The sequence below is a fragment of the Chlamydomonas reinhardtii genome, chromosome 3 (assembly GCF_000002595.2).
Source record: "Chlamydomonas reinhardtii strain CC-503 cw92 mt+ chromosome 3, whole genome shotgun sequence".
NCBI lineage: Eukaryota > Viridiplantae > Chlorophyta > Chlorophyceae > Chlamydomonadales > Chlamydomonadaceae > Chlamydomonas > Chlamydomonas reinhardtii.
This window is the reverse complement of record NC_057006.1, coordinates 8817721-8838074: the sequence shown is the minus strand read 5'-3', so window position 1 is coordinate 8838074 and position 20354 is coordinate 8817721. Positions and strand designations below refer to the sequence as shown.

Below are 20354 nucleotides of genomic sequence, written 5' to 3'. Positions count from 1 at the left end.
TTTGCGCTCGGCAAAGGAAACGATTTGGACAGCCTCTATGATAGCCTCAGCAAGGAAGAGCGGCCATGGCGCTGCGAGCAGGCGAAAAAGTCTCGGAAGCTGCTTCAGGAGGCATGGGTGAGTTCCGCAATTCTGGTCGCGGGCGACCAGGTCTTGCCAAGGTCGTGCTGCACCTGTCGCCCCTGCCCGCAATGTATCCTTTAGGTAAACCTCAAGCCAATTACAAAAGGCCGCTGGAATAAGGAGACCGCGTACTCCGGTATGGCCAAGTTCATCAAGGCCCATTACTTGGCCCAGGTGGGCGACTTCACAGGGTGGCGGGCTGTCGGGCTAGCGCAAGGGGGTCACAGGAGGCAACATGTCAGAGCAGCCAAGATGGCTCGATCCTTATCAGGGCTGTGTCGTACCGGGCGGTGCCGGGGGCGGTACGACAGCCGCTGCTACGGCACGGTGCGCAGTGGGCCGCCACGACTGACCTTGTGTTTGTGTTGATGGTCTGTAGGGCTATCCCGAGATGCCTACGGACCTGGTGGCCTCCATTGGCCAACTGATGAAGACCATCCAGGAGAAAATGGAGTGGGTGACCGTGGGCGGGCGCCGCATGCAGGCGGACTGCGGGCCGCCCTGTGACCAGTTCATCAGGTGACGCGGGGCGGCGGGGGCACGGGGTGGGAGGCGAGACGCGCGGGCAACCGTATGTGTGTAGTTCGCCTTCGGTTTTGTGCCGTTTCGGACCACATGCGTGTGCAGCTTGCTTACGCTGTGTGTGCTGTATGCCCATGGGCGGGCTACGCCACGGTGCATCGGGTTGTGACATGCCGCCGCCGCACCTCCCCACCGCAACTGCCCACCCACGCCGCGGCTTGCACCAGCGCTTTGGGAGTACGTACCTGCGCATGTGCCAGACTGCTGCGCCTCTGAGCAACAGGCGTGCCCAAAAGCAGCCGGCGCCCCCGTGCCGCAAGCCGCCATCTCCTCTTTTGCCTCTCCCGCACGCGTAGGGTGACCACCAATTGCGTGGCGATGCTGATGGCGATAACGTTCAGCGCCACCGACCGCGCGCGCACCGCCCTGGTCCGGGCGCAGGACCTGGAGTTGATTGGAACGGTGCGTGCAGCCGTGCAGTGTTCGTGTGTGTGTGTGTGTGTGTTGTGTGTGTGTGTGTGTGTGTGTGTGTGTGTGTGTGTGTGTCTCGCAGCCAGCGCACATGTGCTCGTGTACACATTCTGTGCCTCTACTCGCGCTCGCAGGTGGAGCAGATGGCCGGCCGCATGCTGGACAAGCTGGGCGGGCCGCTGCTGCACGAGGGCGGCTTCGGCAGCGACGACATGGCGGCGCTGCACCTGCTGCAGGAGGCGTCCGACGTAGGGGCCCATGATGCGACTCCGTGTGGCTGACTGCGCGACTGCCTGTCTGTGTGCGTTTGTGCGCGTGCCTCTTTGCGTGCGCGCCCCATTGCGTGCATGAGTGCGTTCGGTGCAACGGGTGTAGCACAAGTTTGGCGTTGCATAGTTTGAGGCACGGAGTGTTGGCAGCGTGCCGGTGACCGCCGGGTGAGGAGAACCAAACCCGGAATGGGCCCCAACTCCCGTGGTCACCATCCCCAACATGGTTGTGCGTGTGTGCTCATGCACCACACATCCTGCATGTGCATTTGCAGCTCAACCAGGCGATTGCGGCGGTGCCGATCCACGTCAGCGTGTCCATGTCCCTCATGGTGAGTGGATGGCTCCCGGCCCGAGAGCCGCCATTGCATACCGTATGCTGGCGGATGTGTTCATGAGTGTGTGTGTGTGTTCATGAGTGTGTGTGTGTGTAGATTGTGTACTGTTGTGTCTGCATGTGTAAGAGAGCACAACGGATGGGAGCACGGGTATGTTGATGTGTGAAGCAACGGAAACGCGCCCGCGTGCGTGTGCTCGCGCAACCCCGCACTCGTGTCGAGGCGCATGTCTTCCTGCTGCTGGCATGCTGCAAGGGAACGTGTATGTTTGTGCATGGCGGGAGCCTTGGGTTCGGGGTTTGCTGACACGCCGCCGACACGCCCGACCCACCCACCCAGGTGCTCCACGGCCTGAACCTGCGCGAGATCAAGTGGATACTGAACTACGTGCTGGCTCGCTGCGCGAAGGAGGTGGGTGAGGGCAGGAGCCACCGCATACGTTGTGGGTGCCTCTAGAGATTGCGCTTCTACGGCTCCTATCACATCTGCTTATGACATCCTCTACGGCCTTACCTCGCCTCCGAGTCTGGCAGCCTTTTTCTACCCCGGATTTGATCCCTCCTCCTGTCCGCTGTGCGCCCTGGCCTGATCAGCGGGTGGAATGTTGCATGAGCGCTGACGACCCCGCCGGCGCCCGGGCCGCCGCCGCGCTGTGGCTGGAGTACGCCCGGCGCCTGTCCGAGCTGGCGCCGCCGCCGCCCAAGGCCAGGCCGCAGGTGAGCAGCCGACTGGGCCACACCACCTCGTCTGACCATATTGAGTCGGCACTTTGCTGCATCACAGCATCAGGCTTCAGGGACCTTTGCGCTCGGTATCGTGTCTGCCGCCTGAACTAACCTGGACACCACCACTCGGGCCACAGGCGGCTGCGTCAGCGGCGGGCGGCCAGGAGGACGATGTGGACGAGACGGCGGTGTCTGGACCCCAGCCCAGCGCCCTGGCTGCGTTCATTGTGGCCGAGGCGCGGGTGTCCCTGGAGGGCGTCAACCCGCGGACGCTGGCGGCCATGCACGGCGCCGTGAAGGTGAGGCAGTTGCGTGACAGCTTGGCGGCGGGGGCATCCAGATGCCGTAGCTGCAGCGGAACTGAGGCAACTGGCAAGGCACGCCAAGCCAGGGGCCCTGCTACTTCATAACTGCCTGCACGCAACAGTCTACGCAACTGGTCCAGCATTACTCTTTTTGCGGCCTTTTGTGGTCTTGGGTATGTGGCGCAGATGGCGCAGGCGCAGGGTGACGACGTGGTGGGCTGGCTGGCGGCGTTGAACGAGGCGCAGCTGCGGGTGTGGGGCGCAGAGCGCATGGACGGAACCTTCTCGGAAGCCGACGTGCAGCAGGTGGGTGCGGGAGAGGAGTGCGTGTGGGGCAAGTGACGTTGTCCTGGCAGAGGCATCCATGCATTTTTTATTGCGGGCAGTTCGATCCCTCATTTGGTGCGGCCGTGGTGATGGTCGACTCGGTGCGCCGCTCAGGAGCCGTTCTTTCGTCGCTTTCCATGACCTTCCGTGCTTGCACCCATGGCACTGCGCCAACCCCACCCACCACCCGGCTTTGGCATCTCGTGCTTGTCACCAAGCATTTTGAACCCAGCCCACCACCCGCCCCACACGTCTATACGGCGTCGCCGTTGCCCCTCGCCCCTGGCCGCCCTCAGGCGCTGGACATGGCGGCGGAGCAGCGCGCGAGCTGTCGGCGCTGGGGCGGCGAGCTGCACACGGAGTCGCGCTGCCGGGCGCTGATGGCCGCCATTGACACGGTGCGTGCGTGCGCGCGTGTGAATGTGCTAGGGACACGAAACCGTGTACGGTATGTTAGAGAGCACACAGAAAGAAAAGACGCAGGACTATGTATGCGATGCGGTGCGCGCGTGTGTGTGTGTGTGTGTGTGTGTGTGTGTGTATGTACAAGTGCATGAGCCGCAAGGGCACCACGTCCCGGGCACGGTGCAGCATGCGGGTGTCACATACCGGTACCGTGTGGCGCTCTGCCTCTGTTGGCCCAGCGACGTGTACCTACTCCGCCGCCCGCGGCTGGCCGCACCGCAGGAGCTGCAGCACAGCCGCGAGTGGGGCGAGCAGCTGCGGCAGAGGGAGCAGCAGGCAGCTGGAGGCACCGGTGGAAGCGGCGGCCGGCGGCCCCTGCTGCCCGCGGGGCGGTTGCCTGTGCGGCCTCGGGGCGGGGACGGCTGGCAGTGCCTGCAGCCGGTGGCGCTGGCGCACCATGTGTGTGTGGCGTGCGGCAAGATGTACCACAAGGTAAGGCGCGGTGGGCTTGAAGACAAGGCGTGTGAGCGGTGGAGGATGAGTCGCTTATCCTAAAGCCGAGAAGACCAGCGGGGTGGGGTTGGGGGTTGCGCTTCACAATCCCGAATGGGGGCATGTCGTTGGGGACTGAGATGAAGCGACGATAGGCTGGGCCCGCCTTGGGTGGGGCGGGCCCGCAATGCACAATTGAGACACCATTGCCCCGCTGTCTGTCCGCTTCAACAGACCCAGCTGTGCTCGCGCTGCAAGAGCGTGCGCTACTGCGGCCGCGAGGTGTGTACGACTTCGGGGCGTGCGGGTGGGCTGTTGCTGGTCGAGGACGAAATGGGGCTGGCGGGGGCACTGTCAAAGCCGTGGCAATTCTCTGCCCGCGCATGCGACCCTGCTGACTCAGCCCATTTTCCTTATGAATATGATTCATCCTGCTGCGCATGCAGTGCCAGTCGGCGCACTGGAAGGAGCATAAGCAGGAGTGCCCCAAGCTGGCGGCAGCGGCGAAAAAGGACGCGGCGGGCGAGGCGGCGGCAGGGGACAAGGATGCGTAGTGGTTGCAGGGCACTCTTTAAGGGGATTGCAGTGCGTGCGTGCTTGGTGACGTGTAGGAAGGAAGGCCTACGCCCCAGTCACATCTGTGGCGAATTGCACACTGTTCAGGAAGTTGCGAACGACCGTTGTGCCTAGATTGAAGTGCGCAACCTGAGGGGGGTCGCGCGAGTTGCGCGTGTGGTGGCGGGCGGCATGTTGCCATGTGGCGCTTTCACTTCCTGACCAAGCCAGCGTCACGCTTCCGGCTGACCTTGCAAATGTATACAATTGATCTTCACGTATGCAAGCAGCGTATGTGGCACGCACGGACGCGAAAGCTTGCGCTTTTCTGGTTCCCGCGCCCACCGTTCGCGACTTAATGGGCGCGATTGAGTGACGTGAGCCAGGCCACTAGCATCCATTTACATGGACTGAGTCAAACCGCACAGTCAAACGGACGCGAAGTCCAAAGCGCGCGTCCAAGGCCATCAATAATTTCTTCAATTCGCCAGGGCGCTCCTAGCTCACATCAAAGAAACATTTCAGGACTCAAACCACAATAGCTTTTGGCAACATTGCTGTCGAATACCTTACCATCTTTTATTCGCCACCTTACCTCACTCGCAAGCTCGCTACTCCTCCGACCCTTTACTGGTACACCTAAGTGGTCTCCACAGCTAAAAGCTAGCACATATGGACGCGGCTGATGTGCGGGACCAGGAGCCGACGCGCGCCGCGTCGAAATGCCGGCATGGCGGGACCGAGGTCTCGTGCCGAGGAGGTCCTCTGCACGACGACGTGATGGATACATCATGCAGTGATGTGAGCAGTCTGCCGATCCGATGGTGTTTTGCCCACAGTTTCTGAAGGTCGCGAGTCAGTGACCCTCGGGCGGCAATCGCTGCTGACGCCGCTCACCCGTCTCCCCCGCGCGCAGGAGCAGGGTGACGTGTGCTGGGTCTGCCTGGACGGCCCGTCTGCAGATAAGCCGCTCATCCGGCCCTGCAAGTGCCCCCGCTTCTGCCACAGCGTCTGCATCGCGCGGTGGCAGCTGCAAAGCGCTGGCAGCAGGCAAGCGAACCGTTTGCGCCGCAGCCGACCCTGCGAGAAACTGAAGTGTCGTCAAGCGCGAGCTTCTCAAATCTGGGACATGGGGGCAGCGGGAGGGAGCGTGAGGGCTGCGCGGGGGTGCTGGAGAGGACGGGCTGTCCTGTAGGGCCAAAACGCGGCGATGAGTCATCGCCCAACCAGACACACTGACATGCCCGAAACCCGACCCAGATGCATTGCCTCTTGCTGTTGCTTTCCGTCCTCGCCTAATGTAGAGCAGATGCACCATGAGCCCCCTACAGTCTGTGTGCCACGCATTATGCGCCCACTGCGGCACCCACGTTGCACACGAGCCACGCCCCTTCTCCGTGAAGCTTCACACCGACCCCCCCCTCCTCTACATCGCAACCTTGACGCTCACAACGCCACCACGACCGCCCGCGCAGGAAGGAGATGTTCTGTGACTTCTGTAGTGCCAAGCTGCCGGACTGGAAACACGCGCTGACACCGCCCTGCGGCTCGCAGGCGCCGGTGAGCGACCGCACATGGGTGCACGGCGGGGGTAGTGGGAGCACGGCAGTGGGCTTGGTTGCCGGCACGCCTCTGTGCCGGCTTGTGCCTCGTGCGTGCTCGGCCGCTGCCCGGTACCACACTCCCACACACACCAGCTTGTGCTGAATCCTGCCGCCCACACACACTTTCGGCTGGGCTTCAGGCGGTGATGAACGTCAACTTCGGCGGCCGCACCTACAGCTTCGAGGTGCAGCCCGGCCCCGAGGGCTACCGCCGCTTCACGTCCGCCATCCGCGCCGCCTTCGCACTGCCCGATGACAGCGAGCTCAACATCACCTTCACCTGCGACGAGCCCAACACAGGTGAGCGAGGGGTGACTCACGAGTGAGGGATGGAGAGGGGCTGCCACGGGGGGTGGAGGATGGAGCGATGGGACCTGGGGCACTGGCGGTCTGGTGTTGTGGGCGAGCGAGGGGTGGGAACTGTAAGGGATGGAAATGGGAATGAGCGAAGTTGGAAGGTAGGTCGATGGGGTGCCGGCCGTCTGGGGAAGAACGGGGGCTGCGGCGTTGCTGGGGAAGAGGGCAAGGTGGTTGAGACAGCATCTTCTGGCAGGTAAAGCTGGATGCAGCCGGTTACTTCCGGTTGTATGCGAAGCTATACCTGTGATGGGGCTTGGGGCTTGGGGCCTGGGGAAGGGCCTGTCCTGGGGAATCACTTCTTAAGTCACGAACGCGCGGGGCAGGCCTGGGAAGGAGGGTGGTTTACTGGTAACCTCCCGCCCACCGGCGTACCTACCGTGTTCGATTCCTGAGTGACATAGGTCGAGCGTGTCGTGTCAATTGCCCCACCTCTTCGCGACGCCATCACCTTGGGGTAGATTGGCTTTGGTGCTTCGCAACCTTCTTTACTACGCCTCCGCCCTTTCTTTTCGCCCTTGCTGCCTTCCGTTTGTTCTTCGATCCGCCGACCACGCCGCTGACCCGCGGCGCGCCTCGTCTGCTCGGCCCCAACACCTGCCGACACAGCAGAGCCTGTATCCTCCGCCGCAGGGTCACTGCTTACGCTGCAAGGCGCAGGCGCCTACGATGCGGGTGAGTGGTGGCGGGGCGGGTGTCCTTTTCATGTCGTGCGTTGCAGCAAAGCCCGCATGCGGCCGCGGACAGTCTGCACACACTTTGGTTTCAACATTCGTGGCCGTTTTGTCGCACACCTCTGTCCGCATCGGCACAATGCCATCCTTCACCGCCGCACTCCGCCTTCGCTGCCCCATCACTGCAGCCGTGCACTGCGCCTCTGTGTCAGCGGCGCGGCGCCTCAGCACCGGCAACCCGCTCACCCAGGCGCCCATCTGGGGGCCCTCCTCCTCCGGCGGCGGCGCCAGCAGCAGCTCCGCGGGCGGCGCCGGCGTCCGCAGTCGCAGCGCCAGCGCAGGCGGCGCGCCACGCGGCGGCAGTGAAGGCGGCGGCGCCGCGGGTGCTGGTCGCGCCGCGGCCGGCGGCGCCGCGGGCGGGTCGTCGTCGTCGCCGTCGTCGCCGGGCAAGATGCGGATGCTGGGGGGTCTGGGGCGGCGCCTGCGCAACGCCATGGCCGAGCTCTTCGGAACCACGGGGCCCACCACCGGCGCCGGCAGCCCCGGGATGGGACATGGAGCTGAATCGGTGCGGGTGTAGGAGCAACGCAACTTACCGGTATGGGAGGAGTTCATCACATTTACACGGATTTAAAGGATGTGGGTTGGGAGGCCTGTCATATGACGCTGGGAGTAGAGGTGCCGGGTGGCGGACATCTCAGCAAGCCGCTGGTTCCAAGGGCGCAAACTGCTGAACAAGCAGCATATGTGCGAGGCGTGGCCGGCGGGTTTGCTTTCTGCATGCCAGTGTGAGGGCTGGGCTCGTAAACCGGGGGATGGCCGGCACCCCCCTGGGCCAGCTGCCAACTCAGGGGCATCGGGGGTTGATGAAGCGCTGCAGTTGCTTGGAAGCTCAGGCATAATGTTAAATTGTTTTGGCCATGCGCGAAAGGTCTGGAGGCAGCTCAGCATGGACTGGGGTGCGTCGCAGCCAGGCGGCTGCCGACAGCTACTGCACCAGAGTTGTTTTGATGACACAAGCAGTTGGTGCATGCGTGTGCATTTATTGATAAGAATAATGTTGGAATGGTATTACATGAGTAGTGGCAGATGCGAAGAGCGCAGGGGTGCGTGTGTGTGCACTCAAGTAAACTGCTTGTATACTTCATTCAAGGGCAGCCTGGCGGAAAGACCGAGAGGTGTTCAAAGAGATGCGAATACTGGACATGTGTGGGGGTTTTGGATGGGTGCTTATGGCATTCAGGAACGTGTAAGGGGGGTTCGGGGGGTTTTGGTGTTACTGATTTACACGGACGCAGGATGGGCCTGGGCGGGCGGGCGCAGGTGGCAAATGTTGGGCAAGGGTGCAGCAGCTATGACCGACTGCGGCTGGGGTGTTTGTGGATGTAACATGAGAATGCCTTGGTTGGCGTGCCCCGGCCCCCGCAGGGGGCGCGGCGCACCCATACGTTTCAGAAAGGGGGGGTCGACGCCAAGTTGATCCACACACGTTCCCGGCCCCCGCCGACTACACGCAGCCAATATTCAAGCCATCAGTTACACAAAGTCACTGTACACAAGAAGGAAGTGGCCCCGGCGACGTAGATCCGTCACCCGACTCGAGTCAGGGAACCGCGATCGCGAAGGTAACTGTGATAGCAACAGGTTTAACACACTGAAACATATGCCATGAAATCCTCAGCTGCAAGAAAGACATGTTAGATGCCGATCTTATCGCAGACGCTCGCGCTGATCAAATTAGATTTGTTAACATAAAAATTACTTCTATTTGGGCACATATGTACCTGTCAGAAGCCTCGCGAACGCGTGGGCTGCGAGCGCGAGCATTTGTCCTTAATACAGCCGCGCTGTCAGCCCCAATAAGTTAGAGCTATACATCTTAGGAATTGGTATCTATTTATCAAGCCAGCCTGGATTAGGAAGACGGTTTTGCTGCAACGAAGTTCTTGCCAGCCCCGCTTCGTCCCGCACGATTTCCGCCATGCTGCCGTTTTGTTCAATACCTGCAGACTGAGTGTGCATGCGGTGTATGAAGAAAGTATAGCAGCGATGCTGAGACTCTGTTATCATTGCATTTGCAAAACGTTTAGGGCTGAACGGTTTTCCCGCAACTTACTGTGCGACGTCCAACCATCCGACGTCCAACGCACAGCCCCGCACGCCAGCATCCCCAATAAATAAATACCTTTGGTCCATATCATACTCAAATTTCAGTCGTCATTCCTATACCAGCCTCCTTTCACCTCAGCTCTACGCCACGAAAGGCACCCCTGATGTTGTGTGTGGTTACAAGGTGGTGAGCACGACGTGCATTCCTGTCCTTGTAGAAACCTAGGCCCGGGCCGGGGGGCCCTTATAACGCCTGCAACACTTATATATGCAGCTAGTTTGGTCCCCGAATGGGGGTGCTTATGCTCCTGTGCTCCCAAATGGAATCTAGTAACGCGGCTAACCTGGCTGGGTCCGCATTCTGCATGACGGCCTGCATTCCGCCTGTAAAATCGATCTCGCTACCCAAACGCAACTGGTCGTAGGCCGTACACCGCATGAGCACATGATTCTCATCTTCGACTTCATTTGCAACACATAGCGGGCAAATCCTCTCCTCCCTAGGTCGATGAATGAAGGGTCACTACTTGCACACGCCTGCTCTCATGCCCAGCACTATAACACCGTACGTTGCGTCAGGTTGCATCCCCTGTCACTTGACTTCCTTAGGGGCACGCCCCATGGATCGCATGGCGGTCCGCTAGTGGAGTCCTCAGGTGCTGCGCTGGGAAGGTGGGAAGGGCCTCCGAGGTGGCGGCACGGGGCGGCGGTCTGCCGTCTGCACTGGGAGCTCACACTGCTGCATGACTAAGCACAGGCTAGCATGCAGCTGTCGGGACTTGGGAGCACCGCAGTCTCATAACGGTGGCGTTGCGGGAACGGTCAAGCTTACCTCACCTTGGCTCTTAACACCCTCGCGGGGATGTCATGCTCAGTACCGGTATCGGTGCAGCTCATGGTTACAAGACAGTAGGGGCTGGTGGCTCCCGGTGGCTCACATACTGCTTCAGTGCCTCTAGCATGAGAAGCGTTCAGTCGCACACATTTGTGAACACATCAAAACCCCAACGCACATTGGGAGCGGGCATGACTCTTCGACTTCACTTTTCAGCACAGATAGATGCAGTCAAACACACTATCCTAAGTTGGTGTCATACCAGTAATCCAAACGCCTTGTCTCACCTCACCAAAGACTACTTGACCTGCCACTTGACAATTTCCGCGAAAGCCTTTCAGTAGTCACCTCCACTCGCACATAACCATCCGCATGAGAAGGCATGGTGCAATTCATTGAAGGAAACCTCGTTTCTATAGTATGGGGTCAGCCGAAATGTGGAGTACTCGCTTCATTTGTTCGCTGTTGGCGTCCTGGTCATGCGCATTCTTCATACTTTTCATAGCAAACACTGCAACATATGTCCAAGGCGTGCGCCTTGCTGACCTGCTCAGCGGCAGCGGCGCTGCAGCGCAGACATCTCGAAACTTGACCTTGAACCTGCAGCGAGTCGTCGTCTTGGTAGAAGATGTGACTTTCCATGTACCAGCCAGCACGCAGCTGACGGTCGCAGGACAGGGGCCGGAGAGCGGGCTTGACCTCCGCGCATTTGGTTCTAGCGCCTCCCCTGCCTTCAGCCTCCCCGGTGGTAAGGCCGTTTCGTCGCTGGCGTCAAGTGCCCTGCCCGGTTACAAGTGTTTGGAAGCCTGTCACCACCGTCCAGCGTATGCGATGCGCTGAGTTGGGACCAGACAGCCAGGGGTCGCAATAGCTGGCGCTGCGTGCCATTCTGGAGGAACATGCCCATTTAAGGGCATGCGAGGGCAGGGGTCCTATGACGCCGGCAGCCTGCAGCAGCTGACAGCGCCGTGATTTTGGATGCCCGCAGGCGGCTCCTCCTTGGAGCTGCGCAACCTGACCCTGCTACTGCCGCCGCTGCCTGAGGAGGCTGCCACCGCTGCTACAGCTGGCTCTGCCGGGGCACTCCCTCCCAGCTTGTTGGCGCATGTGATTGAGGCTGTGGGCGGCGGCGGTAACAGGGCGCAAGTGGTGCTGCGGGGAGTCACACTGGTCGCGGGCGCATGCAGGTGAGGTGGGGTTGGGGGCGTGGGGCCTTGTGCCGGCGCTCAGCTTTGACACGGTCTCTTCGAGCAACATGCACAGCGCTCCTGGCGTTGCCAACATTATAAGCCGCTCCACCAATTTCGCAGTGACCTCAATATACACCGGAGCTTCTTCTGCCACGACCTCAACCGCTGGCGGGCGCGAGTTGCGGCGTATGATGAGCCCACCATCCTGGGAGGGACGGTACGGTACGGCAGCAGGGCCCCCGGTGGCGGCCTGATGGCGGTGGGCTCAGCAGATGACAGTGGTGGCGTTGCAGTGCCGCCGCTTGCGCAGCTGCTGGACTGCGCAGTCACGTGCGACGCAGGAGTCAGTGGCGGCGGCGGCACGGGCAGCAGCAGCAGCACGCCGTATGTGTCGTCCGGGCCCTCAGGTCCCTGGGACTGCATGGCAGTCACGGTGTCGGACAGTGCGGGTCTGGCGGCGCTGCCTGACTTGGTCGCCTCGCAGCTGGTGCTAGCTGGCGCGACGGTGCTGGTGTCCGTGGAGGCCGGCGCCCCGGTCCGTGTCGACCCAAGCACCTGGAGCACAATAAAGGCGAGGGCGGCCCTAAGGCTGGAAGTTGGGGTCTATGAGGATTGCAAACGTCTAATCATGCGCGGTAACAAAGATTGTATACGTATTAAATCGCGGATCCATCTGCACTGCAGGTCCGCGTGCAGACGTCCATCTTCTTTGTTGGCCGCGGCCGCGCCGCGTCCCTGGTAAGCCGACGTGTGTTGTCGGGGAGGGCACGACGTGTGCTGGCAGGAAACCCCGTGCAGCTGTATGTTTGGAAAGCGTACGAAGGCTTGTTGTTGAGTGTATGCCTGAGGTCAAACCCGCCGGCTACCTGGCCCTGCCTGCATGGCGACACATGGCGACATGTCACTCCTTTCGGCCCTGCTCTAGCAAACCCGCCGCCTGCTGCCCCGTGCCCCGCCCCCCTCTCAACAGCTCGACTTGGCGGGGCTGCAGTCAAAGCAGTTTGCGGACGTGGACAGCAACCAGAGGAGCCAGGGGCGAGTCGGGCTGATGGACATGACGCTGATGGGTCTGTCGTACACGACACGTGCGCTGACGCAACTCGACCTGATGGCGGCGTGGGTGCACGCCGTGGGCATCTCGGGGTGAGTGAGCGCCAGGTAGCGTTGCTGTGCCGTCGAAATGGCGCTTGCCAGAATGCACGGCAATAGCTGCTTCGTTGCACTGCCTCCACGGGTGCGCGACACATAGCCAACAGACAATCTGTCTGGATATTTTCTGCAGGACGCAAGATCAGTATCTTTACGACGTCACGGTGGGTCGCATCGTGCCACCAGAGGTGATGGCCTGGTTTAAGAATGTGCGCCTGGCCCTGCCGGACGCGGAGGCGGAGTGGTGGCGCAACGCGGCGCCGACTGCGGCGGGCGGCACGGGTCTACCGCTGTCGAGTAGCGGGTGGACAGGGCCCGCACTCTCGGACCCAGACACGCCGCTCAACGCGTGGGTGTATGGCGCCTTCCCGCCGACCGCGTCCCCCAGCTCACGTGCGGCGGACCCAGTTCGCCCGCCAGAGTGGGAGGCGGGGCCGGTGCGGATGCGGATGGGCTGGCGTGGGCTGCGCGCGTGCGACTACTGCTGGATTGTGCCACTGTCGCGTGTGCTGGAGGCGGCGGCGGTGCAGCAAGTAGGGGCAGCAGCCGGCAGCACCAGTAGTGGGAACGTGCTCGTGGCGCAACCACCGCCGCCACCGCCCTTGGTACTGCGGGGCACGTGGCCTCTGGCGGACGCCCTGGGATCCGACGTGGCACCCAAGGTGCGTGTGCATGTTTGAGAGCCCACATGAGGATAGGGTGCGTGTGCGTGTGCGTGTGTGTGTGTGTGTGTGTGTGTGTGTGTCTGTGCGTGTGACTTGCGATACCGCGTGTCTGCGGCAGAGTGGCTGGCGCAGCCATGTGCGGACGTGCTGTTTGGGAAGGGGGCAATTGGCCGCACGAGCAGTCATCTGTGGCTCCGGACGCGCTCCCGTCACGCACACCGCGCAGTCCTTTAGGCATTCTTGCCCTGCTCTCGCCGCTGTACAGGTGTCGTTGAGCCGGGTGCGCTTGATGACCGGCGTTCGCAGCGCGCCCTACGTGCAGCTCGCAGTCCAATGCGGTGACGACGGCGGCGGCAGTAGCGGCAACAGCAGCAGCGGCCGCGACAGCCCCGCTGTGTACGTCATGCCGCCTGCCGACTTCGAAACTCCTGTACGATTGTACGGCGGCATGCTGTACTACACTCTGCGCCGTACAACCGGGCTGGGCGTCAACATGATGCCGTCGGTTGGGGATCGGGACGACGTCAGCGCGTATGGCCAGTCGGTGAGTGCGACGGCCAACAGGGAAACCTATGAAGGGCACGTACGGGGTCCGCGGGGCAGCGAGCTGCCAGGTAGGGGGGCCTATGGGCTTGATTGGCCGGGTTGAGCTGGGATCCGGGGGCGGCAGCAGTGCAGCCAGCACACCGGAAAGCCGGAGGACTGTAGGGGTCAGAAGGCCTGCCTCTCTTACAACATGGTTTCTCCCCATGCCATCTGCAGAATCCGTCCGTGACGCTGGGCGGCTCTGGAGGCTCCGCCGGCTCTGGCTCTCGCTGCGTGCTGCTGCCGCCGCCCACGTCCCAGTCCGCTCCGGGCCCCACCACCTGGGACATGACAGACCTGTCGGACCGCATCCGCATCCGACTGGGACCGCCCGGCAGCAGCAGCGACGGCCCCTCACTCCAGATCCAGGGCTTCACACTCTACAACCTGGCGCCGTGCGCACAGCCGCAGCCGCCGGAGCCGCCTCAGCAGACACCGGAGATGCCTCCCTCGCCCTCAACAGCACCGCCACCGGCGCAGCCTACCGGGTCGGGGACCAGCAGCTTGGCGGCCGCTCCGCGCATTAGCATGGGGCGCCGCTTGCAGCAGTTCATCGGCGGCGTAGGTGGAAGTGGAGGCATCTGCTGGGTATGCTTGGCGACACCACCCGAGCCTCCAGAGCAGCCTCTGCAGCCCCCACAACCACCCCATCCTCCCGCCCTACCGGAACCGCCATCCCACCCAGCGCAGCCACCATCGCCACCGCCGCCGCCCCCACCACCGCCGCCGCCGCCTAAGCTACATAACCCCAACGCCCCATTTGATGGCTTGTCTCTGGCGCTGTCCCTCTTTCAACTTGACAGGTGCGGAAGGCCGCCCGAACATGGTAGACTTGTCATATGCTTCGCAGCCTTGCCAGCACGACCAACCTGCCTTGTGTCCTACGTTTGCTCCCTCACAGGTTCAGCCCGCTGCTGTACGCATGGCCGCAGTCCTCGCCATCCGCCGCGCTCTCGCCGCCGCGCCGTCTGCCTCCGCTCGCGCTGGTCAACTGCAACCTGGTGGTGCCGCCGCCGGAGCTGGAGCTGCTGAGGAGGCTGCTGCGGGAAGCAGGCAGGCTGCCGGCAGTGGATGGGCCCTCCGGTGGCACAGAGGGGCCGCAGGCGGGCACGACCGCAACAACAGGAGCAAGGAGGCGCGGGCGGAGGGCGCTCCTGGGCACGGGCGGACGGGGCTTGCAGCAAGAGCAGGCGGGCGCAAACAGCAGCAGTGGTGCGGCTGATGAGTGGTCGTGGGCGCCGCCTGTGTGGCCAGCAGGCGTGCCGCCTGCATCGGGGCCCGAGGTGCCCCTGCCGGCGCAGCTGCTGGCGTGTCCTCGCTCGCTGCTGCTGTCCTATGCGGCTGTAGCCGAAGTGACGGCGGTGAATGCTACAGCCATTTCCTTCCGCCGCATCTCGTTTCTGGGCTGGTGAGCTGCATACGTGTGACGGGGTTGACTGCTGTTGCCTTCATACGTGAGAGGGAGGCAGGCAGGTGCTTGAAGGCCGTGTGGAAGGGAGCACAACCCAACCAATGCGCTTCAACCCTTCTTCTCCCCCACCGCAGGTCCGGCCGGGACGTTGTGGTCACCTCACAGCTGCCCGACGACGCGCCCACAGGCCTCATCCGGACACCTGCGGAGCTGAGTCAGCCGTTGTTCTGTGAGTTGGAGCTAACTGAAAATGCGCGGTTGGGTAGTGCGGAACGCCGTCATGTGCATACTGCAACGACATGCCCTCTAATGGCCTGGCCGTGTACGTAGTGTGGCTTAATTCCTGCACATATTTGCCAATGCCCATGTATACGCAGCTCCTATCCTGGAAGTCCCCTGCTCACCGCCCCCGCCCGAGCCGCCAAGCCCTGCACCTCCGCCCGAGCGGCCCGACCCCCTCCTGCCGCCCAAGCAGCCCAGCGTGAGCAGTGGCGTGGGCACGGATGCACTGCCGCCGCCGCCGCCGTTCTTGCTGCTGGCGGATGGGGGCGGGCAAACCGAAAGTACAGGAGACAGGGGGGCTGCCGGCGCTGCGCCTGCAGGCCCTGACGCAGACGCTGTCAGCGGTGCTCCAGCACCCTTGTCCTTGCATGACTCAGGCGTTGGAACGGGCAGCGGCCATAGCGAAAGCGATGGCAGTGCAAACGCGAACGCGGACACGGGGCAGCGGCCATCGTGGATTGTGCCGGCGGCTGCGACGCTGGCGACCGTCGGGGGAGTGCTGCTGCTGGCGATCGTGCCGCTGGCTATGGTGCTGGTGTGGCGGCGCCGCAATGCCATGGGTCGGCAGGAGCAGGATCAGCATGCTCATGGCTTCAAGGACGTCAAAGGCAGCGATGAGCAGCAGCCAGCAAAGGGCCGTTCATCCAGAGATGATGGCCTGGCGGAGCGCGGCACGGACCCTAGTGGCAGCACGTGGGAGCGACTCAGCAGCGCCACCATTACCGGTACGGCCGACGCAGGTGGCCTTGGCGCCGGCAGCAATAAGCGCTGGGCCTTTGTCAACTACCTATTCAGCTTCGGCCCACGCAGCCTCCGGAGCCCAGACAGCAATATGGCCTGGCGTCGCATTGCACGGGCGCGCAAGCAGGGCACGGCCACGGGGCGCGGCAGCCATCACAGCGCAGGGACAGCGACAGATACCCCAAGCGCCATGAGTGCTGAATACAGCAACCGCAACACCGGGGCTGCCGTCAGTACAGTGACGGATGGCGCTCTCGAGCGGAAGACAGCACCTGTGCCCCAGACCAGCGTTCTCCCTGAACTGGATGCAGCTGCTGCGGCAGCGAAGGCGTCCCGTCTATGGCGCTCGCTCGATGCGAGCCGGCTGCTGAAGCCGGCGGAGAGTGTCGTAGCACGCAGCCGTGAAATGGCGGCCAGCAGCGGTCAGCTTGAGTCCAGCAGCACAAGCCGCATGTTGGTGTTGTCGCGCTCATGCCGCATTGCAGATACGGCGGATATGGCTCGCGGGTTAGGTGATCACGCTAATCATGCGCAGGCAGCTGCAATGGCACCACAGCATGGCACGGACTCGTCGGCAGAGGACTCTGCAGCAGCACTAGAGCATGATGAGGAGCTGTGGCTAGAGTGCATCATCGGGCGCGGCGGCTTCGGTGTGGTGTACCTGGGCACCTGGCGTGGCCTGCCAGTGGCCGTGAAGACGCTGGTGGTGCATGAGGCACTGCTGGGGAGCGAGGGCCGCCGCCGGCAGCGTGCGGTGCTGGAGGCGGCGGTGTCCTCCGCCCTGAGTCACGCGAACGTGGTGCAGACGTACGCGTTCGATGTGCGGAGGCTGGGGGAGCTTCCGGGCATGGGGCGCGGCCGCTTTGCGCCGCCTGCCCTGGAGGCGGTGGCAGAGGAGGAGCACCCGGAGGGCCAGGAGAAGCCACTGGAAGCTCTTGCATCACCGTCGGCGCATGGCACCGAGGCGGACTCTGTGTACCAGCTGCTACTCATTCAGGCGTACTGCGAGGGCGGCTCGCTGTGGGAGGGCATCGGTGAGTCCAGGAGCTGTGCATGTTACCGTATGTCTACTCAGAAGCATGGTACCTGATCATCCGCCCTGGTTCACCTTTGTGGCGCCTGTCGTCGCACGAATGCTAACCGGGCCCTTACAACCAATCATTCGTTGCTTGCAGAAAGCTCGCAGCTGTACATGGGCCTTGCTCCCGACAGCCTGGGCGGTGTCCTGCTGGGTCTGTGCCTGGCACTGGACGTGGCGGCGGGCATGGCGCACGTGCACGCAAGAGGCATCGTGCATGGGGTGAGTTGGTGGGGATTGCTGGGCAGGTGCATATGTCATCAGAAGGGTACGATCCCCGTGTCTTTCCTGTGAAGTCACGTTTGGTTTCCCTGGTGCGGTTCCCTTGCAGGACCTGTCATCAGGGAACGTCCTGCTCTCTGCGCGGCCGCCGGTCGTTCAGGCCGCAGACCTGCACTCCGCGTCGGCGTGGGGCGTCTCGCTGGGTGCAAGCGGCGATGCCAGCGTGGATGCGGGCTTGGGCGGGACCTCCCAAGCAGGCACTGGCGTGGCAGGGCCGCTGGCGCGTGCGGAGCTGCTCGTGGATGGGCACGGCGGCGGTGTGAATATGCCAGAGCCGGAGAGCGAGGAGGCGCAGGCCGCCGCCGCGGAGGCCGCTGCCCGGGCGCTTATCGCAGGTGTCACGCTGCCGCCAGTGACGGCCAAGATTGCGGACTTTGGGCTCAGTGCGCGCATGGGCGAGGGCCAGACCCACGCCTCCAACTGCTGGCAGGTGGGTGGATTATGGATTGACGGTACACGTGGTGGGTACTGTACGGGTGACCCTTCCACGATTGCCGATATGTAAGGGAGCTCTCCTGATTGCCCATGTTACCCGCATGCTTGTTTGCGCAGGGCACACCTGCGTACACCGCACCTGAGGTGGCAGTAGAGGGACGCCTTGGCAAGCCCGCGGATGTGTACAGGTGGGGGGGGGGGGGGGTGCCCGCGCCAAGCATGTCTGGGCTGTACACGCACCCTCAGCCTTTGGGGCAGTCATGCTGTTCCGCATACGGTAGACATTGCGGCGTGCATGGATGCGCCCAAACTCACCTTTCACATGTTTCATCATGCTTCTTCTCTTGCCCTTACACACAGCTTTGGGGTGGTGCTGCTGGAGCTGCTGACGGGCAGGACCGTGGACGACGGGCTCCTGTCCATGGCCGCATTGATGGCACCCGGGGGCGGTGGCGGCATTGGAGGAGCGGCGTTGGCTGCGCCCGAGATGGCCGTCCACGCGGCGGCTGCCTTGTCCACCGCTGCGCCTTGCCTGGTGCCTTCGGTGGTCAGCGGCGGCAACGCACAGCTGGTGAGTCGCGGTTGCTGTTGGAGATTTGCGCCTTGAAACTGGTTCTGGGCATGCACAGCATGTGCGTCCTCGTCTGGAGCGAGGCATCGGGGCCTTCTCCACTGGGCGCGCCCTGTATTACTTACCCTATTTCACACACTGCCGCCGCCGTGCAGGTTGAGATGCTGTCGGCCTGCCTGTCACCCGCGCCCCAGGACCGACCCACATTCACACAGGTGGGTGCCTGGTGGCCCGAGTCGGTTAGGCAGTTTGGCTACGCCAATGCATCTCTTTGCAATCCGCGCTTGGTGGCACATTCCGTATTGTGCTTCTGTAGCTCTCATCCCCTCTCTAATCTTGCCATTGGGCACGTTTGCCTCGTGCTCTGTACGCAGGTTATGAGGGTCCTGGGGTCGGTCATTTCTGACCTGGCTCGAGCATGACATGAAACAAAGAATTTATGGTTGTTAAATGACGACTTCACCCGGTTTACGTGATTATGTGATAGACGCCTCAGGCATGTTTTGTGAAGACAGTGTGAGTACCGGGTGCTTGGTACAATATAGTATGAAACGTATCGTGGAGGCTTCATGGTAATAGCAGGTAGTAGCAGGATCGTTGTCAATGCTGCGGGGATGCTGACTTAAATGTAGCACTCAATGTGTGTTCTATGGCAAGGGGATGCTGAAATCCCCCCAGAGAGGTAGCGCAAACAACCCAGCCACCTACAAACTCAACCAGCAGTCACAGCTGAAAGTGAAGGCCACTGTATTGACCGGTGACGACCCATCTAATGAGATGTGTGATGAACCCATCGCCACGCTGCAAACCCTCATGATGGACCCATGCGCATGCAAGTTGCGGTTGTTTTGTGCTGAGGCGTGTGTAGACAGCGGTGGAAATGTTTTCGCGGTTTCCAGCTGAGAGTACGGCATGACATTGTGTCTTGAATTTGGACACGTTGTTGTACGTAAACTCCCTTCAATTTATGACTGGGTTATTGTTAAGAAGTATTCAGGGTACGGTAGTCGTTTGGCGAGCGCGTCGGTTGGTTGCTTGTTGCAGCCGTGGAGGACTGTGGGTCAGTGACTGACTCAGCAGCAGATCTGCACTAGGTCATTCCTTCTTGTGTACGCAATGGCGTGCAGGCGCCTCAGATGGCATTTCCATGCACCTCATGACAGGCAAGCAAGCACGCGATTGAGCGTCCGCGAGCGAGGGGATTGAGGGGCTCCGCGACAGCGGGCGGTTGCGCAAGAGGACGGGTTGTGTCACTCGCGTGCACTGTGTCTCAGCAGAGGACGTGCTTTCGAGTTTGACGCTTCCACTTTCAGGTCATTCATTGTGCCTAAGTCCTGGAGTCATTGTGATCGAACCACCCGGTTGCCTTTAAGAGTAGCCCTTATCACGCTTTCATGCTAGCTAACAACACATGGGTTCGACTTGTGTTGCCCCGCTAACTGACGCGGACACGTGGTTGCGCTGGAACTGAACCACGTTGTTGGCTAGTGTGTCCCCTGAGGAGTGATGGCGTGGGTTTGCTTTTTAGTTTTGACAGTGATTTGGTCATTGCATGCGTCCTGGGTGGCCACAGCCGCCACATCCGCACCCAGTACACGCGCAAGGACCACTGCATCCAGCGGCTGATGACCGGTCTTCGGCTCAGTTGCCGCGACGGCAGTTGTAACACAGCGTTGTGCAACCTGTGGGACCGAATTGGTTCATCTGTGACGGTACCTGGCGGTGGGACTCGTGCGGCTCCCCAATGCGTGCAGTTGCAGCGACGGCGGTCGTGGTGTAGGCGCTGCGCGGCGATTATGTTCATGCGGTCCGGCCATGGTCTGTGATGTGAAGAGCTGTCAGGTCTGCGGTTTG

The 20354-nt window shown here is 62.2% G+C and overlaps 3 protein-coding genes across 3 annotated transcripts; all 3 read left to right on the top strand.

Annotated features, from left to right (window-relative positions):
• Positions 1–23: 23 nt before the first annotated feature.
• Positions 24–4889, top strand: CHLRE_03g206593v5 (uncharacterized protein). Its single transcript, XM_043061515.1, has 14 exons — positions 24–155; positions 205–297; positions 503–642; positions 1002–1107; positions 1251–1364; positions 1661–1717; positions 2063–2134; positions 2317–2439; positions 2586–2747; positions 2940–3059; positions 3377–3478; positions 3768–3977; positions 4212–4259; positions 4424–4889. The coding sequence occupies exons 1-14, from the start codon at positions 66–68 to the stop codon at positions 4529–4531; spliced, it is 1545 nt and encodes a 514-aa protein (XP_042926674.1). The 5' UTR covers positions 24–65; the 3' UTR covers positions 4532–4889.
• A 64-nt stretch (positions 4890–4953) lies between these two features.
• On the top strand, positions 4954–8568 carry CHLRE_03g206481v5 (uncharacterized protein). Its single transcript, XM_043061513.1, has 6 exons — positions 4954–5333; positions 5449–5582; positions 6008–6092; positions 6277–6436; positions 7103–7168; positions 7356–8568. The coding sequence occupies exons 1-6, from the start codon at positions 5205–5207 to the stop codon at positions 7745–7747; spliced, it is 966 nt and encodes a 321-aa protein (XP_042926673.1). The 5' UTR covers positions 4954–5204; the 3' UTR covers positions 7748–8568.
• Positions 8569–10142: 1574 nt separating this feature from the next.
• On the top strand, positions 10143–20345 carry CHLRE_03g206369v5 (uncharacterized protein). Its single transcript, XM_043061510.1, has 17 exons — positions 10143–10859; positions 11100–11298; positions 11422–11872; positions 11986–12039; positions 12272–12444; positions 12584–13112; positions 13381–13659; positions 13878–14503; positions 14602–15108; positions 15246–15340; positions 15489–17168; positions 17310–17434; positions 17544–17924; positions 18047–18117; positions 18290–18500; positions 18656–18715; positions 18875–20345. The coding sequence occupies exons 1-17, from the start codon at positions 10547–10549 to the stop codon at positions 18920–18922; spliced, it is 5802 nt and encodes a 1933-aa protein (XP_042926672.1). The 5' UTR covers positions 10143–10546; the 3' UTR covers positions 18923–20345.
• Positions 20346–20354: the final 9 nt, after the last annotated feature.